This window comes from Schistocerca nitens, chromosome 6 (genome assembly GCF_023898315.1).
Source record: "Schistocerca nitens isolate TAMUIC-IGC-003100 chromosome 6, iqSchNite1.1, whole genome shotgun sequence".
Taxonomy (NCBI): Eukaryota; Metazoa; Arthropoda; class Insecta; order Orthoptera; family Acrididae; genus Schistocerca; species Schistocerca nitens.
In genome coordinates, this window is record NC_064619.1 from 454,611,961 (window position 1) to 454,629,109 (window position 17,149).

The 17,149-nt window shown below is 38.9% G+C and overlaps 1 protein-coding gene across 3 annotated transcripts in view; it reads left to right on the plus strand.

Moving 5' to 3' along the window:
- Positions 1 to 17,149, plus strand: part of LOC126262416 (carnitine O-acetyltransferase-like) — a 101,752-nt gene that overhangs the window by 28,410 nt on the left and 56,193 nt on the right. For all 3 annotated transcript variants that reach the window (XM_049959045.1, XM_049959044.1, XM_049959048.1), the window contains exons 4-6: positions 7,099 to 7,234; positions 15,306 to 15,478; positions 15,564 to 15,726. In XM_049959045.1, coding sequence (XP_049815002.1) covers positions 7,099 to 7,234; positions 15,306 to 15,478; positions 15,564 to 15,726 — 472 coding nt within the window. The remainder of the gene's footprint in view (positions 1 to 7,098; positions 7,235 to 15,305; positions 15,479 to 15,563; positions 15,727 to 17,149) is intronic.

Consider the following 17,149-nt stretch of genomic DNA (forward strand, 5'->3'; position numbering starts at 1 on the left):
TAGTTAGATTCACGAAAGCTGTATTACATAATAGACAAATTTATAGTCAGTACATTTGTGCATGTTATGTACATATATTGTACATCAGCTATGAAAAACTCAAGTGGTGGCCACTGTAACTCATGGCCAGTGTTCTCTCTTTCCTTCTAGCAAAATTCTGATATCACAGGCCCCCTGACATATTTACTGCAGATCCCCTGACAAACCTATTGTGCAACTCATCAATACACTGAGAGTACTAACTGTTATTGCACCATCAATGCATACATCTTTTACATATTGTGGGGCTATAGAATGTCAATCTGTTACAAGATGTCTTGAAATTTATTGAAGCATTTTCATAAAACTTTTTTTAAGAAGGTATTCGAACCACTTATAATGGTGTCATTTAAAGTGTGCTCACATTTTTTACTATGTAAAAGGATTCGTAGCTTTTCAAACTGATCGAAGCTTAAAATTTTTAAAAGAGAACGTCAAACTAAACCCATTGTGAAGGAATAATGTAACCTTTAAGAGAGAGATACATTGGGAAAAGGTAACAGTAAATAACCAGAGGCTCTGTTGATTCTGTGATTATCATGGCTACAAATTTCTGCTCCTGCCTTATGTGGTGGAGAAAGATTCCAGTTGATATGTGCACTGCACCAGGGAAGCAATTACTGGAGTAGCAGAGTACATGTGTAAAGCACATGGTGGGTTTTTTAAAGGCTAAGCAATAGTTTTTTATCCTTTTATGAATGCACTCCAGTCATTACACGGAGAGCGAAATCAGGTCATGTACAAAGTAAAGACACTTTGAATATCGAGATTTTTAACAGTAAATGGAGAAAGCATCTCTAATCCAGTCCCTGAATTGCCCATCCTCCAGGAAAGCCTTCACACTCAAATTATGCTCAGAACTAAGGGTTGGATGAAACCCTAAGTAGAGAGCTGCAAAATATTTAATGAGGCATGGTACAGATTGAAAACACAGGCTAGACATCAAAGCATGGGAAGTACTAAATGCAGTCGACAAAAATATGTGTACAGAGTCAGATACTGAGTCTGATTCTGAGGTTCCCTGGTTTCGAGTATCCAGCCTATGCGGACACAAATTAATCTGTGACTATTTTTACTACCCACGTGATTTTGTGGTAACAGTTGTAGAAGCATTTACAGAAAGTCTGTGCTCAGTAGTGCGGATGTACATTGTGCAGTATTAGTTGGAGGTGACATGAACCTATGAATTGTAGACTGGGGTGTCTGTGGGTTTACAGCAAGCAGTAAGGACAGACAGTCATGCAAAATAGTTCTGATTGTTTAGTGTGGGAACTGTCTTGAGCAATTAGTTCAACAACACATATCCAGTGGAAATATTTTAAATCCTGCTGCTAACAACAAGTGTGTGTTTGGAATAGTTAATAACTCCATCAAGAAGGTTAGAAGAGTTCCTGTGCTGGAATGAGCAGCCGATAAGCAGTTGTTAGCATCCTCTTTAAACAATGAGAGGACATCATTTAGTTCCAATATGATAGATGTAGAGGAATTGTGTGCAAAGTTTAAACTGACTATCTCGCTGTAGAGGGGTGTGTGCCGAGTAAGTGGAGTAATCTTTTTACTGCTAGACACATCCTTCCCACAAATCATGTCGAGTGATTTGTCATTATTGCCTAAGCCGTCTACCTGTGCTGGTAGCCATGTATGTAGGTCCACTTCATGTGTGCTGAATTCCCCTGGCGGATCTCCTAGTGCTGTGCTACATATTTGGAATGTAGCTTGCAAGCTAAATGCTGTAAAATCCATGCAGGCACTTTGTCCCATTCTGTGCTCTTAGTGCATACTAACACAATAGAAATGAAGGTGGTGGTATTTGTCGCAGTAGACAAGAAACTCAGATCCACCAAGATAATTTTTGAAGCTGTATGTGAGACTATTGGGCAAGACTCAGTATCAGGGGTGGGCATAAAATGATGATTGGATTCTTCTATCACCCACCAGATCACCTAATGTAACCAAAAACTTTAGAGAGAATCTCAGTTTGCTTGTATGTAAGATCTCCACTCATACTGTAATCATGTCCAAAAGAACAGACACCACACATCCATATAATTGATTCATCTACATAGGCAATAGATCCACTTCTTCAATGTGGATGCAGAAGTATGTCCGACCTCCTGCGGGAACCTCCAAGTAGCGAGCATGGAGGAAATGGAAAGGGACAACAGACAGATGGCACTTCGTGGGAATGTAGGATGGCTGTGAGGTATGCAGGGAATGTCTGTGGAGTTGTGGTAACACTGTGTCCCGGATGATACAATGGTTAATGCAGCTGCCTGTTAAGCAGAAGATCCCGAGTTCGAATGTCAGTCCGGTACACATTATCACTCGTCGCCACTGATTCTTTGTAATGTCCCAATGTAGCTGACGTCACTCATCCTTGCCCTTTCCTTTCTCCCCATCCCCCTTTCAATTTACATATATACAAGGTCAGTTCAAAAAATTCTGGAACTTTGTCCACAAATTTTTTCTATGATTACACTTTACTTATTGTGCATGGCCTGTTTCGAAATACTCTCCTCCACAATTGATACACCGCTCCTAAAGCCGTTTCCCCTTCTGGAAGCAGTCTTGGCACGCTTCTAGCTCAATCATGCGAAACGCCGCCTGCGAATTTTCTTTTATCTCATCTCTTGTTGCAAATCCCTGTCCTTTCAATGAAAAAAAAGTCTCCATGGGCCAGATCTGGAGAGTGCAGAGGATGAGGCAGCACAGTGATTTCGTTTTTTATCGATAGTCAAGAACCAACAGGTATGAATATGCGGGTGCGTTATGATGATGCAAGAGCCCTGAATTGTCTCACCATATTTCGGGCCTTTTCCTCCTCACAATTTCTCGCAGGCGTCGCAACGGAAGGTTCCACATGATTGGAAAAGAGCACAGGTAGTCCCAGTTTTCAAGAAGGGTCGTCGAGCAGATGCGCAAAACTATAGGCCTATATCTGTGACATCGATCTGTTGTAGAATTTTAGAACATGTTTTTTTGCTCGCGTATCATGTAGTTTCTGGAAACACAGAATCTACTCTGTAGGAATCAACATGGATTCCGGAAACAGCGATCGTGTGAGACCCAACTCGCTTTATTTGTTCATGAGACCCAGAAAATATTAGATACAGGCTCCCACGTAGATGCCATTTTCCTTGACTTCCGGAAGGCGTTCGATACAGTTCCGCACTGTCGCCTGATAAACAAAGTAAGAGCCTACGGAATATCAGACCAGCCGTGGTTTTAGCAAACAGAACACAGCATGTTATTCTCAATGGAGAGACGTCTACAGACGGTAAAGTAACCTCTGGCGTGCCACAGGGGAGTGTTATGAGACCATTGCTTTTCACAATATATATAAATGACCTAGTAGATAGTGTCGGAAGTTCCATGCGGCTTTTCGCGGATGATGCTGTAGTATACAGAGAAGTTGCAGCATTAGAAAATTGTAGCAAAATGCAGGAAGATCTGCAGCAGATAGGCACTTGGTGCAGGGAGTGGCAACTGACGCTTAACATAGACAAATGTAATGTATTGCGAATACATAGAAAGAAGGATCCTTTATTGTATGATTATATGATAGCGGAACTAACACTGGTAGGAGTTACTTCTATAAAATATCTGTGAGTGTGCATGCGGAACGATTTGAAGTGGAATGATCATATAAAATTAATTGTTGGTAAGGCGGGTACCAGGTTGAGATTCATTGGGAGAGTCCGTAGGAAATGTAGTCCATCAACAAAGGAGGTGGCTTACAAAACACTTGTTCGGCCTATACTTGAGTATTGCTCATCAGTGTGGGATCTGTACCAGGTCGGGTTGACGGAGGAGATAGAGAAGATCCAAAGAAGAGCAGCACGTTTCGTCACAGGGTTATTTGGTAAGCGTGATAGCGTTACGGAGATGTTTAGCAAACTCAAGTGGCAGACTCTGCAAGAGAGGCGCTCTGCATCGCGGTGTAGCTTGCTGTCCAGTTTTCGAGAGGGTGCGTTTCTGGATGAGGTATTGAATATATTGCTTCCCCCTACTTATACCTCCCATGGAGATAACGAATGTAAAATTAGAGAGATTTGAGTGCGCATGGAGGCTTTCCGGCAGTCGTTCTTCCCACGAACCATACGTGACTGGAACAGGAAAGGGAGGTAATGACAGTGGCACGTAAAGTGCCCTCCGCCACACACCGTTGGGTGGCTTGCGGAGTATAAATGTAGATGAATGTAGATGTAGATGGTACCATCACTTAACAGTTTTTCCTTGTGGCACAAATCTATGATGAACTGATCCTTCCAGTATGGCTTTGACATTTAACTCGACCTGATATGCTCGCTTTGGTCTTTGAGAACCTTTCCGAACCCATTGGGAATATTGAACCTTGGTCTCGACATCATAACAATAGACCCACGTCTCATCACCAGTTAAGATTGTCTTAAGGAGCATCTCATTCTCATTTGCGTGATCCGAAAGCTCTTCAGATTGTGAGGTGAAGGTCTTCCTGGTCTTGACTCGAGCCGTGTGAGGAACTTGGAGACAATATGATGGATTCCAAGATGCTGTGTCAGGATTTCATGACATCGTGCAACTGAAATGTTACATTCTTCTGCAATCTCTTGGACAGTCAGTCTTCGAGTGGCACTCACAATTTCGTTGACCTTCCTGACATGAGCATCATCGGTAGATGTTGAAGGGTGTTCTCAAACAGGGTCATCTTTAACTTCCATCCCACCATTTTCAAACTGTGTGAACTATTCATAACACCGAGTATGACTTAAGCCCTAATCCCCTTATGCTCCCTGGTTAATTTGGTGTGTGTTTGTAAAGATTTTCTTGAGTTTCACTAAAATTCAATGCAGACGTGTTGCTCCTCTAACTCTGCAAATCTCGAAATTCGCGAACTGTGCGACACAGCATTCTACTTTACACAGCACTGAACAATTAACTATCAGACATACAACAATGAAACTTGTGGCTCTTACACATTTAACACAGGCATGTGAAGAGATGCCAGCCGCATTTTGCCTCAACATATCATTGACGCGAAGTTATGAATGTTCCAGAATTTTTTGAACAGACTTTGTATAGTATGTAGATATCTGTAAATAGTTTATTAGACATTAGTGCAAGTGAGATACAAATACTAACTACATTCATATTTCCTTCTTACTGTTTGAATAAAGAAATTATGCTGACCACTTTTTCCTCTTCTAGTGCAGTGGTGAAACAGTCTGCATAAAGATAACTAACAATAATTGTGCGCTACACTGAAAACTGCTACACACCACCATCTCAATTTCCAAGTGCAACAATGTGTGTTTTGAATCTGCTTGACAACACACAACGTCTAAACAGCAAAACCCACACACAAAACAAAAGCTTGCATAAGAAGAGAAAGATACTGTTTCCATCCAAATTTACCAGTGTGACTTACTTAATAGACAATATAAAAGAAATATAAAGTGTTATTTGCATCATTAATGCTCCATTTTGTTTTTAATTGCATCATCTATTTTAAAATAATGATGTGGCGATGAACCTCTGTTGCTGTATGTTAAATGTCCAGACTGAGAGGTTAACTATCATTGTTTAGGATAGCAGCAGTGAAAGAACGGAAAGTTGTCCTGGTTGTTCATCACTGGCATTAATATTCAAAATGGTGGCATCCGCGATAGAAAAGGTGTATTGTGTCATAGAATATGCCAAACCGTCATCAATAATCCTTGTTCAAAGACATTTTCAGACCAAGTTTGATAAAGTGGCACCACACCATCATACACTGCTAGACGAGCAAAGCAGTTCGGGGAGACAGAACACATATGCAATAAGATAACAACAGGACAACCATCCATCAAAAATGAAGTGGTGGAAAACATTCGTATGATCTATGAGAAAAGCTCCAGAAAATAAATGCGTTTTGCCAGAAAATAAGTGAATGCATTGCTGTTGACAATGTGACATGTGTTGCACAGGCATCTGCTGTTCAAGGCTTATTGAAGGTGCTAAAACTAGCTGGTAAACCAAAGCAGACACAATTACGCATTGATTTTCAGGCAGGGATGGAAGCGGATGGTTTCTCAGGCTGACTTATGTTCACTGTCAAAGCCAAATTTCACTTAAGTGGCAAAGTAACAAGCATAATTTGAGAATATGAGGTACACATAATGCACAATCCTCTCTGGAACGTGAAGGTGATTCTTTGAAACTTAATGTTTGCTGCATCCTAACCAACTGCAGAATCTTTGGTCACTTGACTTCATTTTGCAGCAGGACAGAGTCACACCGACATCGACATGACCTTGTACGTTAGCACCTCAGCAAACATCTTCCACATTGCTGGATTGGCCACAATGGGTCGAATGATGTGCTTTTAATTTTGTGACCTCCCATGTTGCATGGCCCTGTACCAATGTATTTTTTGGTTTGGGGATGTGTGAAGGATGTGGCTTATGCAACCCCATTTCCAAAGGACTTACAGTAACTGAGACATCAGATAATCAGGGTGGTAACTCGATTGACCAGGCAGTGTTAGAATGGGTTTGGCAGGAAAGACCATACCAGATAGACACCTGCTGTGTCGCAAATTGTCCCCACATGGAACCTGTGAGAGTTGATCTTTCAATGTATTTGTGTATTTCTGAAATAGTCATTATAGTGGGCACAGGAATAGTTTCTTTTCGTCTCTTTCAGTTTGAATAGCTCTGTATTTTTGTTAGTTACGCTGAATGAAATAGTTACTTATGTGTGATCAGATGTAATAATTCAGATATTAGTTAGTATCGAGAGCTTTATTAAACATTGATATTGATTACTACATTAATGAAAATTTACCTATACCCCCAGATATATTTCAAGCGGACTGTGTGCTGTAAATTTAACCGCATATATGTAGTGTGTTATAGCAGGACATACATAGAAATGTAGCACTGCCAATATGTCAAATGATTATTATGGATTTAACTATTTCAGATTGTGGTCCTTCATATTATTTATTGTTTGTCTTATGTATTTGTATATAAATTTAAATGCTTCACTGTGTTTAGCCAGAACATAGAGACTGATTCTTACATTTGTTGCATTCTTTAGGTCAGTGAAGCCATTAATAACGGCAGAAGAATATTCTGTCACAGAAGACCTTGTTAAAAACTTTGTTGCAAAAGGAGGAATAGGAGAGAAACTCCAAAACCTATTATTACAGAAAGCAAAATCAACAGAAAATTGGGTAGGTATCTGTTCAGTTTTTTTTTAGTTCACTGTTGCAAGGTAAGTAGCAATGAGTTATGAAAGAATGCTAGCAAATTTTATTCTGTAGTCAAGGAGAACTTCGTGTGATGAGTGCCTAAAGCTGTAACATGCTCTTTGTATTATAAATATACCTATAGGAGGACAAATAAGACAGTGTTGGCATTATAAAATGTTTGGTCAAAACACCTTCAGTCTCTAAATTTCCAGTTGTTATTTTATTTGAGCAACCAGGTCCACGCTATATTTCACCATCTTCATGTCTAATGTGTAGGTAGGATCCCAACTCTAGTCCAGTCAAAATAAGGGCCAGCATTCAGTGACAGGTATCCATAGATTTTTACTTGAGACAGCAATCACTTTGATGATCTATTTTGACTGAACCAGAGTTAGGATTCTTCCTACGCGTCGGTCAGTGGGCCTGAAGATGGCATAATGTAGTGCTGAAACTGTTTGCTCAAATAAAATAACTGGAAATTTAGAAGGCTGAAAGTGTTCTGATTCGACATTTTATATTGAACAGCTGAGATCCCACAACAATCTGCGTAAAGATAGACTTACAGAGTGTGTTGGCATTGATGGTAGTAGCAAACAGTTATGCTTATGCCATGACATATTGTAGTGCTGTTTGCAGGATGACACATTTCCATCATAATAAGCCGTGGTGGACATCCGTAAAAGGAACATCACTGTCCATATGAAAAGAAATAGTTTATTGATCAACTAAAGGAAAGAAAGGGATAGGTTATTGGACACAACCTGAGACATCAAAGAATAGGTTAATGGACTGAAGGATGGGCAGTAAAATTTTAGGAGGCAGCAAAGGCTTAAATATAGTAAGCCAGTTAAAAAGGATGTAGCTGCAGTAATTGAGCAGAGAGAAGACTGGTACAGGATAAGTAGGATGGAGAGTTGTATCAAACAAGTCTTGCGACTGAGGACTTTGACAGACAACATGAGCTTGCTGGACGAAATAGGTAGGTCTCATTTTTCTTCCTCTGGGTGTTTTTATTCACTTTATAATACAAAGTTACTTGAAACACTGGTCACTTTGAAGTATCCTAGGTAGCATAGAACTGGTACCGAGTGGTCACATGGCAGTTCACCACTGTCGTAAGGTTGTGTTCGTGTGCTGCTGTCTGTTATATCCAATCAGCCCCATAAGGTATGTCAACATGATGAACATGTGACACAATGATAGAAAGGAGCTGTGTTGTTCGGATGTGCCCATGTCTACCCCACAAATTAAGTTTCCTTCGTTTTATGTTATCATTTTTCTCCTAATCTTTCACCTTTTGGAAGAATCTGATCAGTTAGTCCAGCTTTTGCATTTTTGCATGATTATTTCTGTGTCATTTTCACCACTGAGAAATGCAGTGGTGATATCCAGTTGTGAGTCACCCAAATCAAATTTGACTGACAAAGCCATGTTGTTGTTGTTGTTGTTGTTGTTGTTGTGGTCTTCAGTCCTGAAACTGGTTTGATGCAGCTCTCCATGCTACTCTATCCTGTGCAAGCTGCTTCATCTCCCAGTACCTACTGCAGCCTACATCCTTCTGAATCTGCTTACTGTATTCATCTCTTGGTCTCCCTCTACGATTTTTACCCTCCACGGTGCCCTCCAATACTAAATTGGTGATCCCTTGATGCCTCAGAACATGTCCTACCAACCGATCTCTTCTACTAGTCAAGTTGTGCTACAAATTTCTCTTCTCCCCAATCCTATTCAATACCTCCTCATTAGTTATGTGATCTACCCATCTAATCTTCAGCATTCTTCTGTAGCACAACATTTCAAAAGCTTCTATTCTCTTCTTGTCCAAACTATTTATTGTCCGTGTTTCACTTCCATACATGGCTACACTCCATACAAATACTTTCAGAAACGACTTCCTGACACTTAAATCAATACTCGATGTTAACAAATTTCTCTTCTTCAGGAACGCTTTCTTTGCCATAGCCAGTCTACATTTTATATCCTCTCTACTTCAGCCATCATCAGTTATTTTGCTTTTCTCCGCATAGCAAAACTCATTTCTACTTTAAGTGTCTCATTTCCTAATCTAATCCCCTCAGCATCACCTGGTTTAATTCAACTACATTCCATTATCCTCCTTTTGCTTTTGTTGATGTTACTCTTATATCCTCCTTTCAAGACACTGTCCATTCCATTCAACTGTTCTTCCAAGTCCTTTGCTGTCTCTGACAGAATTACAATGTCATCGGTGAACCTCAAAGTTTTCATTTCTTCTCCATGGATTTTAATACCTACTCCAAATTTTTCTTTTGTTTCCTTTACTGCTTGCTCAATATACAGATTGAATAGCATCGGGGAGAGGCTACAACCCTGTCTCACTCCCTTCCCAACCACTGCTTCCCTTTCATGTCCCTCGACTCTTATAACTGCCATCTGCTTTCTGTACAAATTATAAATAGCCTTTCGCTCCCTGTATTTTACCCCTGCCACCTTCAGAATTTGAAAGAGAGTATTCCAGTCAACATTGTCAAAAGCTTTCTCTAAGTCTACAAATGCTAGAAACGTAGGTTTGCCTTTCCTTAATCTTTCTTCTAAGATAAGTCGTAAGGTCAGTATTGCCTCACGTGTTCCAAAGCCATGAGTAGTGTAAATTATTGGATTCTTGCAACCTGAGAGAATATTTCTATAAAATGAATTCCAGACTGATGGTTAAATCCTCATACAACTGTTCATGCTTTTCTCCTCAGGAAAGTTCGATCACTTCTCTATTTATTCCTCAAAACTGTCCTACAGTCAGTTATTCTTCATATGAATACATGGTGTCTGTTCTTTCAGACATGTCCAAAAGAACACACACCAATAAATAACTGATTCATCTCAGTGGGCAATGAATCCATCATCTTCAGCGCAGATGCACAATTATGTTCTACCTTCTCTAAAAATCACAAAGTAACGAGCATTGAGGATGTGGCCGGGGACTGCAGACAGGCGGCACTAGATAAGAATGTGGGTTGGCTGAGAAGCGTGTCACGATAGTCCGCGCAGTTACAATAAACACCATTTCCAGAGGGCACAGTGGTTAATGCAACTGTTCACTGGCGATTCCACATAAGGTCCCAATGCAGCGGACATCAATAGTTCCTCCCCTTCCCTTCTTTTTCCTTTCCTTTCTCCCCCTCCATTTTCAATTTATATAATATGTATCATATCTGTGGAATGTGTGTGGCATCTATTCTTTTGGACTTATCCAAAAGAACAGACACCACACATTCATACAATTGATTTGCTGTGATTGGCAATGAATCAACCACCTTCAGTGTGGATGCACAATTACTTTTGACCTCCTGCAGGAATCTCAAAGTAGCAAGCATGGAAGACTTGGAAGGGAACTGTGGATAGATGGCACTAGGTGGGAATGTGGATTGGCCAAGAGGTGTCACGATATAGTCAAGCAATTGTGATAAACGCTGTGTCTGGGTGGTGCAGTGATTAACACAACAGCCTAGTCTACGATGTCCCACGTATCACTTTATTCCAATGATCTGATTTCATCATATATGGCTTCAAACCACTCACAATGATTGTGACCACATAATGCATCATTCTCATTTACCTCTGTTGCATTTGAAATAAAGTATCATCAATAGAAACACCTGATGACTTTACTCCCGACCCAGAATGTTGAGCAGTTGTTACACTTAAAAAGTAATTGTCATCATCACATAATAAGTCATTGACGGGATTGAATTTTTGGCCTGTAGTGATTGGAAGCCCATCTTATTGAAAGCTATAGATTAATTCATTGTCTGACAGTGGTTCTTATTCAGTGTTCGTATCACCATCGAACTAGCTTCCCACAGAAACCATGTTGATTCCTGTACTTTGGAGATTATGTGGTTCAACTTCATAGAAGTCCGTATAAGTTTCTTTGAACTCAAACATAAGGAATTTCACGTCTCTTGACCCATGAATCTTATGATGTATTGGTACATGCACAAGGCAGTCATTCGAACAATCAGAATAGCCTACCAAAGCCTCATCTTTGTCTTTAAGAGCAAACTTTCGTTTGTTTGACAATTTATCCAGGATGACAACGTTTTGAACAAATGGGTGAAGATGAGGTAGGTCTTTCTCTTCAGCAAAGTGGTTGTAGGTGGCTGATACTCTTCGTCACTGTCATGTAAATTATCAGAATATTCTTCATTTTTTAGCAGTGTAACACACCTGGAACATAACTTTAAATACTGGTTTTATATCAATTTCTCTCAGGCTACACTTCACGGTCTTCTTATGAATCAGAAATGGATCAAAACAACTTCTTTGTAGGAAAGAATACTTATCTAGAAACACTTTCATATGATGATAACAAACACTAAAGTTTCCTGGAACTGTACTTCTTGTGCCCACAGGGTGTATCCTGGATCTCCATAGCAACAAATCTTGGTCTGATTCATCCAGATCATACAATACAAAGTGAATGCCACATTTTGTTCCATATGTTGTTTTATGACATTCAGATGCTTGTGCTCTACGAATACTGCAACTTATTTGAACAAAAGCACCACTAGCACACTCTTCTGCCTCCATACTGACTTTCCACAACAGTACTGACCAGTCTGAACTAGAATCTTAAAAACATGAGTAACCTGTAATTGTTGCTTGCTTCCTTTGTTGTTCCTGCCTAACAGTGACTAATTCCGTCCCTGAAAACTACCATTGTTTAACTTTCTGTTGCCTAATGGTTCCCAATAATTGCTGCAGCTTTATCTGAAACAAACTGTCTGCATCATCACTATTACTTGCTAAATCGTGTTAAAAGAAACTTAACCAAATACATCTCTGTCAACTTTTATTGTACACAAATGCCTTGCAATAACAAGTTGAAATTTTGCCACGTATGCAGTGTTTGAAATTTGGCTTGGATATCACTTGTCCCTCTTGTGCTAACACACTTAGAAAATCCATGTTTTTCAGGTAATTTTTCAACTTTTTGTATTTTTGTGTCCATGTAACTCTGTTTGTGTGACTGATATGGGCAAGATGAGTTGTGTGTGTGTTTAGGTCGCATTAAGCTTACCACAAAAAAATTTATACCCTTTTTGAGTGAATCATATTTGGCATAGAGAGCACCTACAATATGTACCTTGTAATGTATTACATTTTTTTAATCACATTTTGGAATTTTTTTATTTTCCCTCAGAAATAAGTTGTTGGTGTTTTGATTCATTCATAGAGTGTGTTCTCTAAGTGGATGTTACTGGGTTGTAAAAATTTCACTGGACTGTGTGGAATAGTTCCAGTTATTAAGACCTGAAGTTGGGTCTGAAGATATATTGCCAGATGCGGGTTGCAATTTCTGGATCATACCACCTTTTTTCACAAGCCATAATTTTGGAACTAATTGTCAGGAGAACTTAAAATTTTGTACATGAGTGTTACACATTTGGTAGCATTGGTGTGCTAAATTTCAGCTAAATCTGAGACTATCAGCTGGAACATTTTCTCACATTGGTTGAATTGACATGGAATTGACACTTCTGCTGAAATGTATTGTTTGTAGTACCCTCTAATAATGGGTTAGCACATTTGTCTACTGCTGTTGCATTTTTAACATTTTCACAGAATAATGCTCTACTCACTAAGACTACAAAGCATGCTCATCTACATCTACATTCACTCTCTGTACATCACTGTGAAATGCATGGCACTCAGTGGCAAGAAGCAAAACTGAATTACATATTTGTCCCATGACAAGATGTAATAAACTTGAATAGCAATACTGCCAAAAGCTGCTAACATTTAGTTCTTCAGAAAAAAACTGAGTAAGTACCAAAAAAGTGAAATAAAAGCAATATAATGAGTTGTTTGCACAGCAGTTATCTGCAGCAAGCACAGAAGTATTTGTTTTGTAAATACAAACCATCTTTTCTTGCTTCACTGTATTTTATTTCTCCCAGACGTGTCTCACCGTTTTCCCTCTTAAGGCATCATCTATAGGGTAGTTCTTAGAGTTTTTGGTTGGCATCTGCATTTCCTCTCATTTGGTCACATGCTAGAGGTCACACCACAGTTCTATTTAAGAAACCTAAGCATGTTTTTATGTTGTGAACTTTTTTCTTTGCACTTTTTATCTTGTTTGCTCTTACTGTTGTGATGCACCATCAGTTTTCTGTCATAATTGTAGATATTTTCTAGAAAAACTGTGATTTCAAGATGTAACTAATGTTAATTCACCATGTTTCTCATCCTGAGATGGAATCATTTATTCCTTCCAATACTATGGATGTGAGCAGATATCAAGTGGGATACTAGCAACACATTTAGAATAAAATTCAGAGTGCAAATGGGCAGAAGTCAAGCAGAATATGAGTAACATATTTACAATGCAGTTCAGAGCGCAATACATACAAGAAGTTGTAATCAGAAACACAAATCAATGAAACCAGCTTGTGTTTTCTACAAAACAAGAAACAAACATGGAAGACTTAAAATCACCCAATAAGAAAATGAGATGAAGATGATAAAATTGCAGTGCTCAAAGTGGCCTGAACCAAATAAAGCTTGTGTTACTGGAAGTCTGTATATGAGTTTCCTCTCTGTGATATAATCTTTAGCTTTTACTTGTGTAACATAATTGCCTGCAATCATTAAATTTCCCTGTGTTTCTGTTACATGTATGAACACTTTTGGATCATTACATATGTATGATGTTCAACCACTCGTTATTCACCAAAAAATGTTAGTCACAAAACTTCAGAGTAGCCTCATTCATAGAGAAACAGCAATGAGCTTCAACAACATTGTTTTCAGACTGCACACATAGTTACTTTTCATAGAGCACTTGTCTGCTTTGTGCCCTACTTGTTACAAAAGCTGTATTTGTAAGCCGATTTTTTTCCTTTTTTGTTTTTGTTCTTACTTTCGTTCCAGTTTATGACTGTCACTCACAGCACGTTTTGTCTTGTTCATGAAACATTTACCTAGTTTAATATTTATCATGAAACTTTCAATTTCACTGTCTTAATGAATCCTTGTATTCTGTTCTTCCAGGTTTTTACTTTTAGCATCTCGATATCTGGGTAGACATGGAATTCTTTAGCACATCTAAAAGTGTCATAACTCTCTGGAAGGCATAAAGCAGTATTATTGACAATAGATAATTTTTCATGTCAACATCTGTTCCTTGTAACTTGTCCTCAGCATCGAAGGTTTCAGTAAGATGATGTGTCACTTCATCACTAGTTTGCATTTTGTGAAGCGAGAGGCATTTCAGCAATGTTGCTTTGTGAGCAGGTCCTTTGGATGTATATATTGTTTATGCCATACCTGAGATGATGTAGTGCAGTTCTTTATTTACCTCAGCTTGGTGTGACTGCTGGATAAAATAAATTTTGCTTTTGCTGCCGCTAGCCATGCTTTGTGTGCAGCTGCTGTAACAGTCACTGCAAGTTGCAGTATGTCTCCAGATAGATATCCCCAAGTGTCATCTTTGATGAGTGATGCTTCAGTTTGTATTCTCCATGTGCTGTAATTATCACATGGTAGCATTTCTAGTCAAACTCCTTGTGCAGTAGTCATATGTGCCATATTCTTTGTAGTAATGAACTTGTTTATTTCTACATTTCTAAGGTTTCATCTAATCAAAAAACTCTGCTTGTGTCAGTTGCTTAACCTGGGCCTTGTAACCTGTTGGGATATGGTTTGACAAGTGTGACGCACAATTACAGAACAATTTTATTTGTAGCTCACTTTATGGAAGTAACACAGAGCTACTAACAACTGGTTTGAAAACATGCACATAGCAACATCTATAGACACCAAAGATATTGCATGATAGCAAAATTTGAATCCCAACACACTTGACACAATTGGAAGCTTGAGAAGATTTTATTCAATTGTTATATTAAACTGTAAATTGAAATACATTAATGGTTGACTTGTTCCATATTGAAATTTTTCTTGTGAAGAAGCGTATCAAAATATATCAGCCAGATTCCTCTAGTTGCAAGGTCATGTGATAGATACCACATCCTGTCTTACAATTAATAGTTGTTGACCCCTATGTTTGTTTCAGTTGGCAGATTGGTGGCTTCATGCTTCCTACTTGGACTACAGATGGCCTGTGGTTGTATATTCCAGTCCAGGTCTGGTGTTTCCTTTACAGACATTCCATTCAATTGAAGACCAACTCAAAATGGCTGCCAAGGTTATTGCAGGTGCCTTGGAATACAAAGTACTGCTTGATGAGTAAGAAAATCTTCCATTTCAGTAATTGATTTTGTAGAAGATAATAATTTCGTTTCTCATTTTTCCTTTATTTTCCTTTGTTTAGGAACAAACTTCCTCCAGAGACAATGGGAAAAGATCCACTTGATATGTCCCAGTACCACAAAATACTGGGTACATGTAGAATCCCTGGAGTGACCAGAGATAGTCTCTGGTTTGCAGACCCAGCAAATCCTCCAAAGCATATCATTGTTACTCGTAATAATCATGTAAGACCTTTAAAATCAATTATTTTATTTTGATGGCCCTGCCATTTGTCAAGAGCATAATATTAGTAATTTTTGCATGAAATTGAATGGTGTAGGGTAGTAACTTCAGCGGAAAAGAGATGCATCAAGAATTTTGTCTATTTATGTTCTGGCAAGGTGGATAAAAATTGGAAATGTAGGTTAGTAATATTAACTCTTTAAATGTCATTGGTAAGTATGTATATACACCACTGGTAAATAACTGGAATTACCAAGTATTGTTTTTCTCTTGATTTATTGGTATAAGTGTTTACCATCACATACCTCATGATAGTCTTAAAGATACATTATAAACTGTGCAGATGTATACATTGCTATTTCCAAAGAATACATACTGACATGTATTTTATTGTTATGCCTGAAAAAACCATTTGTCACTTGAAGCAAAGAATGACACGTAACATAAATAACTAGCAGTAAATTGAATGAAATTTATTTAAATGTAAATGTATGTTTGTTCAAAATCGTGTATCTCCTAATGTTCTTAACAAATAGCTTTGAAATTTTGACACAACATAGCACACAAATGCAAACATGGTTTTATATACCTACTGGAGTGCCATATGGTATACAAATGTATAAATAATAATAAAAGGGGATGCATTGTTAGCAAAAACCTCATGTTCATTTGTTAAAAATCTTAAATCACCGAAAGTTCTTCACCACTTCCTTTGAAATTTTGACACAAAGTTGCACTCAAATACTCGCATGTTTTTATATAGGGCGTACACCGCCCCCCCCCCCCCTCCCCCCATAAAAAAAAACCCACACACACACACACACACTACATTCCTTCATATTGCATATCTACTGCATACTTTGTGTGGTGTGCCAGTGCAATATTGTTTTTGACAGCAGTTCAACATATACCAGTACACAGTTGCAGAAATGATCTATATGGTGCATCCATATATCAAAGCGGATTGCAGTGGGAGAGCATCTGCAAGATTCTATTCGAACCGTTTGGGAAACAGATGTACCTGACATCATTCCATGTCAGCAGCTGTTGAGAGACACATCAGATAGGCTGGAAAGTTGCACATAGGTATATTCTGCCTGTGCAGTAAAACAATAATACTTTGTGCTTGGTACTTGTGATTACTATCCTCAGTCTTCTGGTAGGTGCCAAAATGTGACGTGGGTCATTCATGTTGGGCTCAAACACTACAATTGGAGGACAACTTGTGGATAGTGTTCAAAGAGGACCCAGCTGCCAGCACTTGGCAGGTAGCACAGGTGTTGCACATGGGTGAAAGAGTCCACAACTCATGGTCTAGTGGCTGAGCGTTGCTGCCTCTGAACCACAAGCTCCCGGGTTTCATTCTCGGCCAGGATCCATCTGGGAACTGGGTGTTTGTTTTGTCTTCATCATTTTTTGGGACAG